This window comes from Grampus griseus (assembly GCF_964374135.1).
Source record: "Grampus griseus genome assembly, chromosome: 2".
Taxonomy (NCBI): Eukaryota; Metazoa; Chordata; class Mammalia; order Artiodactyla; family Delphinidae; genus Grampus; species Grampus griseus.
The window spans coordinates 133508834-133522199 of record NC_139018.1 but is presented as its reverse complement, the minus strand read 5'-3'; the positions used below and the strand labels follow the sequence as shown (position 1 = coordinate 133522199).

General features: G+C 48.9%; 1 protein-coding gene across 1 annotated transcript in view; it reads right to left on the bottom strand.

Annotated features, from left to right (window-relative positions):
- Window positions 1-2632: 2632 nt before the first annotated feature.
- Window positions 2633-13366, bottom strand: part of FAM174B (family with sequence similarity 174 member B) — a 30917-nt gene continuing 20183 nt past the window's right edge. Inside the window, exon 3 of the mRNA XM_082649545.1 lies at window positions 2633-4251. Coding sequence (XP_082505671.1) covers window positions 4248-4251 — 4 coding nt within the window. The 3' untranslated portion in view covers window positions 2633-4247. The remainder of the gene's footprint in view (window positions 4252-13366) is intronic.

Sequence of the window (13366 nt, the reverse complement as noted above, 5' to 3'; positions counted from 1 at the left end):
AAACACCTGACGGTGGTCTCCCCCGGCGGCACGGCACTGTGGATCTGAGGTTTTTTTATAGGTGGGTCCAAATCCACTCTCTGCCCCGCGGACAGTCACCACACCCTCTCCAGTCTGGACGTGGGGGAGGGGTGCCCCCGACACACCCCTCAGCAACCCACCATCCCCCCGCCAGGTGGGGCGGGAAAGCCATGAGGCACAGGTGTAGAAGGGAGAACCGGAGGAAGAGGAGGACAGCGGCCTCCGCCTGAGTACTGCTTAGGGTTCTAGCTACAGACGCTCCAGGCTCAGAGGGAATTTACCCTCCTGTGGAGGAAACAGTTGGAGTTCCCATACACTCTGGGAGCCCGAGTTTCCTCAAGCGTAGAATGACGATGCTGGACTCCATGACCCCCCAGTGCCCTTCCAGCCGGCACACCCACCCTACACATCCCGGCGTCCTCCTGCTTGGCAGTGCTCCGTGCTGGGGTGCAGGCTCTGGGTTGGCTCTTTCCAGGCCCTAGGACCTCAACCCAAGGATGATCATTAATACCGTAGGGCTAAGATGCAAAAGCTTTGAACATGAAAGTCTGATATAGAACTTAGTGCCTGACCAAGGCAGCAGCCCAAGTCAGTGGTGTGGGGACAATCAGATAGACACCTGAGAACAACCAAAATTGAATCCAAACCTCACACGATGGCCACTTCAAGGACAGGACTCGGGGAGACCAGTGCTTCTGAACCGTCTCTGCACATCAGGACCACTGGGGGCTCGTGCTGAGGCGACACCCACAGCGGTTCTGGGAAGGCTTGGTGGGGCTCCGATGGGTCTGCCGCGGGGTCAGGAGCCCCAGCGTACTCTGCCCGCCCTGGACAGGCTCACACGGGCAACAGCTGCCCATTGTGGTCTCCACTCAGTGACACAAGGACAGTCACTGAGCTGCTCAGCCAGGGTGGGGACAGCCGAGGGTCAGAACTGCACACAGCTGGGTGGTGATGGCCAGGCCTGGCCGCGAGCAGAGCTGATGCTGGACCGTGGTGAGCCGAGCTCTGCGCTCAGGCAGACATCATCCTTCCCCAGGCTTCAGGCTGAAATATCGAAAGAGGAGGAAAGGAAACCAACCGTCGTCTGAGTTCTCCTTGGGGTCCAGTTCAGACCCCAGGGACCTCACTCCTTGTCCTCGGCATGGGGCCCCTCTTGTTCTTTGCTTTTGCCAGTAGAGATCAGAGGTGGGGTCCCTCGTCGTGCAATTCTACAAAACACAATGCTAAGGCTTTTTTTTAAAACCGTTTTAAATATTTGTGGACACCAGGAAATATTCATAATGGTAAGTGAAAAAATCAGGTTGCAGGACCCAAATGTGTAGAGAAAAACACGAAAAGGCGCCCACACAGAAGCCCAGAGGCCACTCGTAGCGCCAAGCAGAGCTGGCCCCTCCCTTGTCAAGTCTTCTGAGGCCCTCGCATCCCTGTCACAGCCCTTTATGATCCGTCATCCCTCTAGGTCACGTGTCTGGTCTTCTCCCGAGACTCAACTTCTCGAGCCTTCCAATTAACACAGAGCCCAGAGTAAGTGGGCATTCAATAAAGGTTTGCAAATGATAAATACAGATAAATGACGGAAGGAAGGAAGGAAGGAAGGAAGGGGAGGGGGACGTCAAAATGCTGTTAAGGGTATTGTTATCCGGATAACTTGTTTTATCTTCTTTATAATTAACTATCTGTCTTCCAAAATGTCACCCATGAAAACATCGCTTTTATAATAAATCCATTTTTAATCAAAATTCTGCTCCTTAAATCAGTCTGAAATGTTTTCTTATAACTTCCAGTCCTATTTTTAAGTGAATCCAGAAGACACCGACTAGATCATGTCTCTATAATGGTCACACCTTCCAGAGCCGATACTGGACACGTGATCTGAAAAGTCCCCAAATGCTCGCAAAAGAACGGGAACCGGGTCTTTGGAATCGGGGTGCCCCCAGCTAAGGAACATCTAATCTTTCACCGAGGGAGGACAGCAGGAACACTGGGGGGTGTGGGATCCATTTGGACAGTGTTGTCCCTTTGGACCCCAAAGTTGGCCCCTCTGAAGCGCCCATGAAAAGAACAAAAAGAAGGCGGCATTAGAGAAAGGAAGTCATCCCACCCAGGTCTGATATTCCTTCCAGCCCAACTTTGCTTCCCCGAGACCCAACTCACTCTGCTTTTAAGAAACGGAACTTGTCTTCGCAGAGGAAGAGCTGGTTACGCATGTAAAGGAAGGCCCCCTGCAGCCTCCTGTCCCCATCCCACCCTCCTTTCTCCCCTCTGCCTGGGACCTCACTCTCCCCAGCACTGGTCACCACAAATGCCTTGCCCACAACAGGGGACCTCTAGCCTCCCTACCACCACCAGCTGTCTCTGCACCTCTGGAATCCCACAGAACTTTGTCACTCTGGCAGGACTTAGAGGCAGAGGGGCCTGGGTGGGACCTGACCCCTGAGCTCGATCCAAGCCCCAGCACTGAGGCACCCAGGGCTTCAAACCCAGGCCCAGTACCTCCTCCTGGGCACCCCTTCTGCCCTCCTCTGAGCCTCAGGCCCACATCCCTCATCAAAAGAAGGCACCTTGCTGGCCTCCATCTCAGAAAACCTCCAAACTGATGCATACACGGTTCACGCCAGAAGCGTTTTTTATTTAAGAGCCTCTAGTGCCAAAGCTGTGGCGTCTGGAAGGTCATTCTCGGTGGCCGCCTCTGCCAGGCCTGCGACGAGCACCTGGCATACAGAGGCCGGCGTTCGTGCGTCAGGCAGAAGAATCCAGCTTCTCCGCAGATGGCTCAGACGCGGTTGTCGGAAAGGCAAGTGTGAGCCACGGTTCCAGTTCAAAGGTCCGGACAGCGCACAGCTGCTAGGCGGCCCATCCCGTTCAGTCACCACCCTGGCCCATGAGGACACGGTGGAGAGTAGAGATAAAGCAGCCCCCCGCCCCCCTCTGGCAAACAGGGCGGAGAAAGGGAGAAGGAAAGTCAACAAAAGAAGCCAAATCACAGGAGGGAGCCGAGGACCAGCAGGCCACTGTCCTCAGAGTGGCCGCCCCTCTCTTCTGCAGAGGCTAAAGTGCCACCCTGATGGGCCAGGGCTGCAGAGCACCCATGCCCAGAGGGTCTTGGGGACCAGGGGACCCCAAAGCAGGGCAGCCCCTTCCCAGGAAACTGAAAAATCTGAAAATAGGGGCGAGTAGGGAAAGGCCAGAGTTTTCATCCCAAGCAGAGGAGCAGACAATAAACAGGCAAATTTGCAAACCCTGCAGAATGCCAGAAAAGAGGAGATAAAAAAAAATTACAAAACACCTTTCCAGAGAGAACAGAGTAGCCCACCCCCAAAGGCACTGCTAGGAGACTTTTGCAGAAGGATATCCGTTGCAGCAAATAACCCTGGGGAAATAGTGAAATGGGAGGCCTCTCTCATCCTGAGGAGTCAGCCCGAGGCCCTGCTTCCAGCAAGGGGCGGGCACTCGAGCTGCAAGACAAGCTACCACCCAAACCCGCCTGTGCAAGGGGCCTTCCTGCAGTAACCTCCTGGGTCCAGGTGGGTTCCTAGGCCAGTCTGGCCTGGACCAACTGCAAACGTAGTCCCTGGCAGTGGGCTTTTTTTCAGCCAACCAAACCACCATTCATTTAAATTATCACAGTGATTTTTTTAAAATTCCATGCCTAATTCTGCTGAACCCTTTCGGAAACAGAAAAGAAAAGGAGCCACAGGACGTGTTTACATCTGCTACAAGCTGAGCAGCTCCGAGCCCTTGCACTCTGAACTTTCACGCAGCCACCACCAATGAAAGGCCAGAACTCGACCGAGCCCAGAAAGGCCACAAAGCGTCAGACATATAAAAGTGCGTGGATCCAGGAGAGCAGACTGTCAGAAACCCTAAACATGCCGCTGAATATCCTTTAGGCTTTTCTTAGGTTCCTGATAACTTCTGATCTCTTTTACTTTTGTCGGCAGTTGCTTTAAAATTATTTTTTAAATCAGCATGTTTCCCCTTGCCCCTTAGCAAGGCAAAAGCCCTCTTGAGGGAATAAAGGGTGACATTTTAAAGGAGCGTCCAGAGGGTGGTGTCTCCTGCAGTGACATTCGGAGCCGACGTTCTACACACAAATGTGCCAGAGTTTCATAAATAATGTTTGTTATGGTTTCAACACCTCGGACGGGACAGCTTCCAGATCCTTCACACCCCCCAGCTTCAGCCGACCAGCCACAGGATGCCAACACGCTGGAGAACAGGTTTTACCTAAAAGAAGAAGAAGAAGTCAGTGGCCTCTGGCAGAGCCACACACCCATTGTGACCCCCTCCGTAACCACGACCATCCTCCAGGCCACGCCGCCGTCCTAGCAGGGCAGTTGACACCCCTCCCCATGCCCCTCCAGCAGTGCCTCCATCTCTCTCACCCCCCATCTCTATTCCTGCCACACAACTGCCTTTTCAGCCCTTGAAAACGCCACCCTCCTCAACCCCAGGACCTTTGAAAGTGCTGCCTGGAACGCACACCCACTCCTCCAGGTAACACCTTCCCTTCCCTCAGCTCCCACCTCAGGATGCTTTCCTAGGTCCCCACACAGACCCCTAGAACACCACCTCTCTTATCCTTGTAATCCTCCTTCCTAGCTCTTCTGTGGGAGTTTACACCGGGGCTCGGCAAACCTCCCCTGTAAAAGTCCAGAGGGTACTAAATATTTTTGACTTTGCAGGTCCTCTAGTTTTCATGGCAACTGCTCAACCCTGCTGCTGGAAATGCTTGGCATGGCTGTGTTCCAATAAAACTTTATTTGTGGACACTGAGGTTTGAATTGCATTTAATTTTTACATGTTATTCTTCTTTTGCTTCTTTTTCAACCATCAAAAATGTAAAAATCATTCTTGGCTCAGGAGCCATACAAAAATAGGCAGTGGGCTGATCTGGCCCAGGGCCCTTAGCCTGCTGGCCCCTGGTTTATGGTTTATGTAATTATCTGATTCGTGTCTGTCTCTTGCCTAGACTGGGAGCTCCCTGAGGGTGAGACCCTTGTCGGAGCTTGTTCACGTTTAAACCCCAGCACCAAGCACAGTGTCAGATAATTGAAGGGGGTGCAAGAAATATTTGTACAATGGGTGAAAGTTGAAAAACTGAATCTATTCAAGACATCATCCAAAGGGATTTAGAAAAGGAGGGAAAATTTGAGAGGTCCCCAGCATCTATTAATGTTTGAACGTGGGCATTACATAATCACATGGAAAAACAGTGGAGACTTAATAGAACTTATCAAATAATAAACTGCTTTTCATAACGTTACATGATCCCAAATATAAATATCAGGTAACTAATTACTGAAAGATATGGACATCATATTTTTAGGAAATACACACTTAAGTACTGGGGGGAAAGGGACATGAGAGACATAACGCGTTCAGAAAATGGTTCAGAAAAAAAAAATCTGAACACACACACAGAGCCATCATAAGACAAGTGAGGCAAAATTTTAAAATAGGAAAATCTAGGTAAAGGGTATCTGGGTGTTCTCTCTACTGTTTTTGTCTTGCAACTTTTAAGTTTGAAATTATTTCCAAATTTAAAAAAAATAGACATGGGTATCCTCGTATTGACCACTAGGGTCCCCTGTTCAACAGATTAGAGGAAGAAAAAGATAAATCCCCACGGCCATGTCCACGCTGTGAAGGCTGGTTTTCTTGCGTCACCCACATGCCCCCTCCTCTGGGCTAGGAAGAGGGGGGCTCACCCCCGCTTACTGACATCCACGGAGCCCAGACACCCCCACTCTACAGATGCAGCCTGAGGACCTCAAATGTTAAGACTCCCAGCGGCCTTGACCCCACAGTCAGGTCTTCCCCTGCATCCTGCTGCAAGTTCAATGTTGAGCGTGACGGGTCGGGGCCAGGGGACTGGAGACGGAGCAGCAAAGCTTTCAAAAACCAAGAATCGGACCAGAGTAAAGGGACCCGATTCCCAAGAGCTACCCAGAGCAGGTGTGCATATGAACAAAAGCAGACTACGGAGTCAGGTAGATTCAGCCTGCTGAATCTGGAAACAGCAGACCGTCAGAATTCGCAGAGATGTGAACTTTATATACCGCCAATGCATTGAAAATTCACCTTCGCAGGTGTCCCAAGATTGCTATTTCGTTGAACTGCATCTTCCGGATGCCCCAAGGGCACACCCCGGGATGCTCTGCCAGCTTCCCTGCCTGCACCCCAACCCCCTGTGGGCAGCTGTTGACTCCTTGTGCTTATAGGAAGAAACGCGCGCGCGCGCGTGCGCGCGCACGCACACACACACACACACACACACACACACAGCGGGTGGAGACGGAGCAGTAGGGGAGCCACCACGAACCATCAAGCACATCTGATTCCGCAGGCTCCCTCCTCAGCAGAACTAAATCTCCAGGGCTGCTCCTGGAAAAAGAAAACAGATGTGCTCGCCTGCCCCACGGGGAGCAGCTTCCCTGGGCGCGTGCCAGCACCTCAGAGGTCACCAGCTCTGGACCTCAAGTCCGAGCAGTGTGCTTCGCTGCCCTTCAGACTCTCTGGTGTGACTGTGACTCGGGCAGCTCTGGGGAAAACCGACAGAGGGACTGGGGTGAGGAGGAAGGTTGTAAAGTCCCGGCCCTCTTCTTTTCATCCCGCTGTTCCCCTGAGGCCATGAAGCTTTGGGGCTCTCCCCAGGGGAGGGTCCTGGGGGGACAGGCTCACAGATGCAGCTCACCCGGTTGGCCCTACACCCGCTCAAACTCGCACTTGTCGACATGCTATTACTTCTTCCTCGGATGCCCTCACTCCTCCCTGCCCGTCAATGTGCTCCAGGCTCACTCCCTTGTCCTTCCAAACCCCCTCTAAGCTTCATCTCCTCTGGGAAGAGGTGCCAGGGAGATGTGCCCCTGGTGGCTGCCCACAGCACCCTGTTCTTTCCTCCCTGTGGCGTTTACCAGGTCCTCTTATAAGAGTCCATGTTCCTGGACACCCCACCTCAGCACAAGCTCCCAGAGGGCAGGGCCAGGCTTACCCATCTTGCACTTGCAGTGAGCTGGGTGCACGTAGAAGATGACAAGCAGAGATTTCTAAGAGGGATCTCTGGGCCCTTTCCGTCCTCCAGAAAAGCCAAACTGCTATTGACATCCCTGCTTTATCACTAAGATTAACCAGAAAGGTGATCCATGCAGACCCCGCTCCCACACTCCCTGGAAACTCCAGGTGAAGTAAAGGCACGTTTAGGTGCCATGACCCATGCTTATTCTCTTCCGACTTGCAACCGTCCTGTACAGCGACATTGGGTTACAGCCATCCCAGAGAAGGAGAGGGACATGCCCCAACCTGTCCCTGTCCCATGTTTTACAAGAAGTTTGTCTGTTGGCAGAAAGAGCCCTCCACACAGGAGCACCTGTCTCAGCACCTGTCTTGCACGCTGGCAGCTGACCCCTCGGTGCAGCAGACGAGGACACCTCAGGAAGACGGCACAGCAGCCACGGAATGGAGAAGCCGAGGGAGGAAACCAGGCCACGTGTGTGAGTTCTCCTGAGACAGACAGACATGAGGACCACACCACCAGGTGCCGGGGGGCCCTCGGCAGACTTCCCACTTTCATCCCAGGACGTCGAACACAAAAAAGAACAACTGAATAACGTGGCTAGCTTTTACAAAAGCAGTGCTAGTTAGGATTATTTGTGTGTTTTCCTTTTTTTCCCCCTTTTCTTTGCCTGATCCTTACACAGCTCTATAAACTGTGTGTCCATGTAGGCGGGAAACTAAGTCAGATTCACTTAACATGGATGGACCTAGAGCTTATCATACTAAGTGAAGTAAGTCAGAAAGAGAAAGACAAATACCATGTGATATCACTTATATGTGGAATCTAAAAAATGATACAAATGAATTTATTTACAAAGCAGAAATAGACCCACAGACATAGAAAACAAACTTATGGTTACCAAAGGGGAAAGGGGGGAGGGGGAGGGATAAATTAGGAGTTTGGGATTAACAATATACACACTTCTATATATCAATATAAAATAGTTAGCCAACAAGGACCTACTGTATAGCACAGGGAACTATACTCAATATTTTGTAATAACCTATAAGGGAAAAGAATCTTTAAAAGAACAGATATATATATCTGTGTAACTGAATCACTTTGCTGTACACCTGAAACTAACATTGTAAATCAACTATACTTCAATGAAAAACAGAATCACCTAGCAGTAAATTTTCATCGCCACACAAATTCCCGTTTGCATAGTCTCCCTCCTCATAGATATAAAACTCAAATAGTTTTAAGGTGCACGATACCTCAGCTGAGAACTGCCCCCAGAATGCCAATATTGCTTTTCAGAGAAAACAAAAATGCCTCAGGAGATGCCCATTTATATATAACACATAAGCTCGGAATTCTACAAGCAAGAGGGCTGGCAGAGAGTTATTCAACCTGCTTTGGGGATGGCCTCTGATGCCGTTTCAGGTCCAGGGAGGATGCTCCAGCCACCCTAGGGAGCCCACAGGTCACCAGGTCCCGTCTGATTCCTTCCAGGCCCCAGAAGCTCAGGGTACCGGTTGCCTCTGCAGCGGTCCCCACGCTGACGCTTCTAGCAGCCTCACTCCGCATCCTCAGGTGATGAGGGAGCGTGGGGCGGGCCGAAGGGTCCTCCGAGCTCAAGGATTCTAGAAGTCACTGCCCTGAGTGTGCTTAGCAGGGCCTTAGCTTTGTCTCTGCCATAGGGTGGCCATGCGGACCCTGACCCCTGACCCCTCAGTCTAGGATAAGCAAATCAAGTCCATTTTCTCCCTCTCCCACCACAGCCTCCAGGGGCATCTGGCTGCAAACAGCCACCAAACGCCTTTTGTTCCAAAGCCAAGATGCCAGGCACAGCCCCCAGAGGTGCAGGGGACATCTCATCCGTTTCTAATTATATTCCCTCCGGAAGCCCTGTCCACAAGAGGGTGGGAGTCAGGCATTTCTGGGGAGCACATCTGCACCCCATGGGCCACGTCTTTTCCACACCTAAGAAGCAGAGGCACCAAGCCCGCCCTCCCTCCCGGCCCCTGGAGACCAGGACTGGCCAGAGCTGCGTGTCCTCCCAGCAGCACACCTTCGGGCTGCACTTGTCATGGCTCCTGGTGCCACCTACCAGACAAACGGCAGGAAGAGCGGCATCTGCCTCGCCTCAGGGGACACCTGGAGGGTGTCACAGAAGGCTCCGGTGATAAACCACGGAGGCCCAGAGGTCCACGACATCAGCCACACCTGCACGCTAGGCCAACCAAGCTCAAAACACACGCAGCCAGGATGCAAATGCCTTTTGAAATACGGAACCATTTCAAAACCCCAGGGGTCTCTGTACTCCATTGAGCCATCCTTTCTCTCTTCCAATTAGCCTTTTTAAATACAGAGTTGGAAACTCACTTCCACAGCTCTTTTCCCTCCCCACATCTGGCCCTAAACATCGGAGGCCTTACCTCACGCGCTGTGACATCCCAGTGGCGTGGGAGCCTGGGAGGAGGGCTGCCCACGGAAGCCTTGCCCTGCCTGCCTTCTCTCCACCCCACTTCCTGCCTGGCGGATGCTCACGGGCTCTAAGTCAGGAGATGTTATCAGCGAGCTGCACGTGTAATACAAGGCAGGTTACGGCCTTACTGCCCAGGTGCCAAAAACGTGATTTTCCTCTTTGCACTCACTCATAAAACCACCCAAGGCCATGATTCAGCCACATCCGATTTAAATGTCGTCTGTCTCCCAGGGGGAACCAAAAAATTTACTTGAGCCATCTCTAAACAGGAAAGATGAGGACCTGTGAACAGATCATCACGTGCAGACAGAGCAGTTCTCAAAAACGCTAAAGCCAACATAAAATTGGCCTTAAAATTCTTGTTCTGTCAAACGTATTGACCTGAAAAGTCATTTGTGATACACCGTTCGGGTGGAAAAATGTTCCAAAGCAGCACGTGTAACATGGTCCTATTTCTGTAAAAAAGAAAATTCCACGGGTACGTACTCACACACACTCCAGTGGTTATCGTTAAGTAGTGAGATTAAAGGTGATTTTATTTTCCCTTTTTCTTATCCGTAATTTCTATACCACACATTACATCTGTAATAAAAGCTATGACCTGGTCTTTTTAAATGGTCAATCATCTTTGGGCCTGAGGACTAGAGTGGTTTTGTGTCCAGTGACTCACCCCCAAGTTCACTCACATCCTCACAAACAGCACCAACTTCTCACATGAACCACTTGAAGTCCGTCCTTCACAACAAACAGGGAAGCAGGATGGCGCCTGGACATCAATAGTTTTCTCCAATCTTCAAACAAAGAAAGCATCAAGGTCCAGCCAGTTTTAGCATATTCTACTAAACATTTAGGAAACAAATAATTCTAATCTGATACTAACTATTCCAGAGAAAAGGAAAATAAGGAACCGACCTAACTTGTTTTATGAAGCTAGTAAAACTTCTACCAAAGCCTGACAAGGATATTACAAAATAGGAAAATGACAAACCAATCTCAGTCACTAAGAGAAACAAGAAAGTCCTGAGCAAAATATCATCAAACTGAATGTAGCAATGTGAATAAAAAGATAACATGACCATGACCAAGCTCCTTTATCTCAGGAATGCAAAGTTGGTTTAATATTAGAAAAAAAATCAATGAATATGAGTTCACCACCTTAACAGATTAAAGGAGAAAGTATAATATTCTCAACAGAGCTAGAAAAAGAATTTAATAAAATCTGACATTAGCAAACTAGGACTAGAGGGAAGCTTGCTGGGGAAAAAAATCTACAAAACCCTACAGCAAACACTGCTCTTAGTGTCAATATTGAAAGCACACCCTTTAAGATCAAAAACAAGACAGGATGCCTATTATCATCACTTCTATTTAACAATGACTTAGAGGCCAAGAGTGAGTATAAAAAGGCTTAAAAAAAGAGAGAGATAAAATGTTGAAGGACCTGGGGGGAAGGGAGGCAGTCTTATTAGTCTCAAGTGATATATCTACATAGAAAACTCAAAAGATCTGCATTTAAACTACTAGAATTCATAAGAGTTTAATGAGGTTGCTGGATTTTTTTTAATCAATAGTTTTTAAAAATCAACTGCATTTCTAGACATCATGAACAGAAAGTAAGAAAGTGATATTTTTTAAAAAAGAGATCAGACTGAGGTCATGAGTCGTGTGGCAGCGGCTTGCAGAGGAGCCTGTCTTTGAAGCTGTCCCCAAAGTGACAGCAGAGGGAAGCCAGCAGCCCCAGAATCAGAAACCCGGGCGTGGAGACTGATCCTGTGGGATACAGGGGTCATTACCGTGGATGATCTGGGATGAAAGACTAGTATGAATGGACTTGCTGAGTCCTGAGTTTCTGCCCAGAATCGGGGTGGAGGAGAGGCATGGAGGTGCCTGGGGGACCTTAAGTGATTCCTGTAATTAAAAATTACCATGTGTGAAAGGGCCCCATGCTATCGCTGTGTCTCATAGAGATAGAGGGCCCATTATTTTTTTTTTTTGCGGTACGCGGGCCTCTCACTGTTGTGGCCTCTCCCGTTGCGGAGCACAGGCTCCGGATGCGCAGGCCCCGTGGCCATGGCTCACGGGAAGAGGGCCCATTATTACAGTGGCCAACAAAAATCCTCCAGAGCATTGCAACAGACCAGGGAGCAAGCTCGGACTCCCAAACAGCAAAAGTATTACCTGCTACCTTAACACCTACCAGGTAGATCCATGTAATCATTTGCCTTTGGAGACAAAATCACTATGTTGAAGAGATATCTGCACCACAACGTTCACAGCAGCATGAGTTACAATAGCGAAGACATGGAAACAGCCTACGTGTGCAACAACAGATGAATAAAGAAAATGTGATATACACACACACACACGTACACACACAGACACACACACGATGGAATACTAGTCAGCATAAAACAGAAGGGAATCCTGCCATTTACAAATACCATGGATGGACCATGAGGGCATCACGTTAAATGAAATAAGTCAGGCTGAGAAACACAAATACTGTACGATCTCACTTACACGTGGAATCTAGATTAACCGAACTCATAGAAAAAGAGATCAGATTTGCAGTTATCAGAGGCAGGGGGTTGCGGAGGGGGAAATTGGGTGAAGGCGGTCAAAAGGTACAAACTTCCAGTTACGAGATGAATACCTCCCGCGGACGTAATGTACAACATGATGACTACAGGTTAACACTGCTGTATGATAGACCTGAAAGCTGCTAAGAGGGTAGATCCTATAAGTTCTCATCACAAGGTAAAAAAAAAATGTTTTTGTAACTATGTGAGGTGCTAGATGCCAACTAAACTTATTGTGGTGATCATTTCATAATATATGTATGTCATTATGCTGTATACCTTCAACGTATACAGTGCTGTATGTCAATTATACCTCAATAAAACTGAAAAAAAAGTTTTAATTTTGAAATCATTTGCCTTTGATGGTGAGTTTCACAGCCAGGAGCAATGCCAATGTAGCGCTAACTGTTCCTAGGAAAGGAACTTGCTCCATTAGTTGAAGAACTGAGACTCGTTGTGGAAGGCTCTTAATCTGACAATACTTTCCTCCTCTTTGTGACACCAGACACGACCTCCACCCAGCAGTCTTTAGACGACAATAATATTTGTATCCAGATTCTCTAGAGGGGCCCCTTTTCCAGCTTATACTCAAGAAAGAGTCAACAGTTAGACTTTCTGGACAGACAGTGATATTTCTTTGCTTAGGGTCTTTTCTTATGTAGTTGGGTCTGAGGCTACCACAAAAATGGCTCCATCTATCCTAGCCCCCGTGGAGTCGGCTCACACACCAAATATGGATGAGATCTCATCCCATGGCTCAAAATCAAAACAGTCTGTTGATCCACTTAAGCCATCAAGGGCTCCCTATCGTACAATAACCCCCGGCCTGCAGGATGCAGCTGAGCCTTTCCATTGTGACTCATAATGAGGACATCGTGGTCTTCCCATTTTGTTTCATTTCTGTGCCTTGAATGTGAGACCGATAAAACGGCTTAGCAATAAAATCAGTATAATCACTTTCTTAAGTACTTAGTATTTTGCAGTATGGGTGCAGGTTAGTAATTGTTTTGATTCTTCTCAAAGGGGGTTGCTCTATACCTAAACTGCAAATTATAGCTATGGTTTGTTCCTCCACTCTATCAATAACCAATCCATGTCAATGTTGTGCATTCTTCATAAAATTTAGGTGTGATTTGTTAACAAACTCTCTTTCCAATATTGGTATGTACGTGAACATGATAATACAGACATTTTTTTTCAGACATGAGTATAAATAAAATAGTATTTTAAAGTAAACAGTATTTTAAAGTAAAAAAAATTGGGAGATTGGGATTG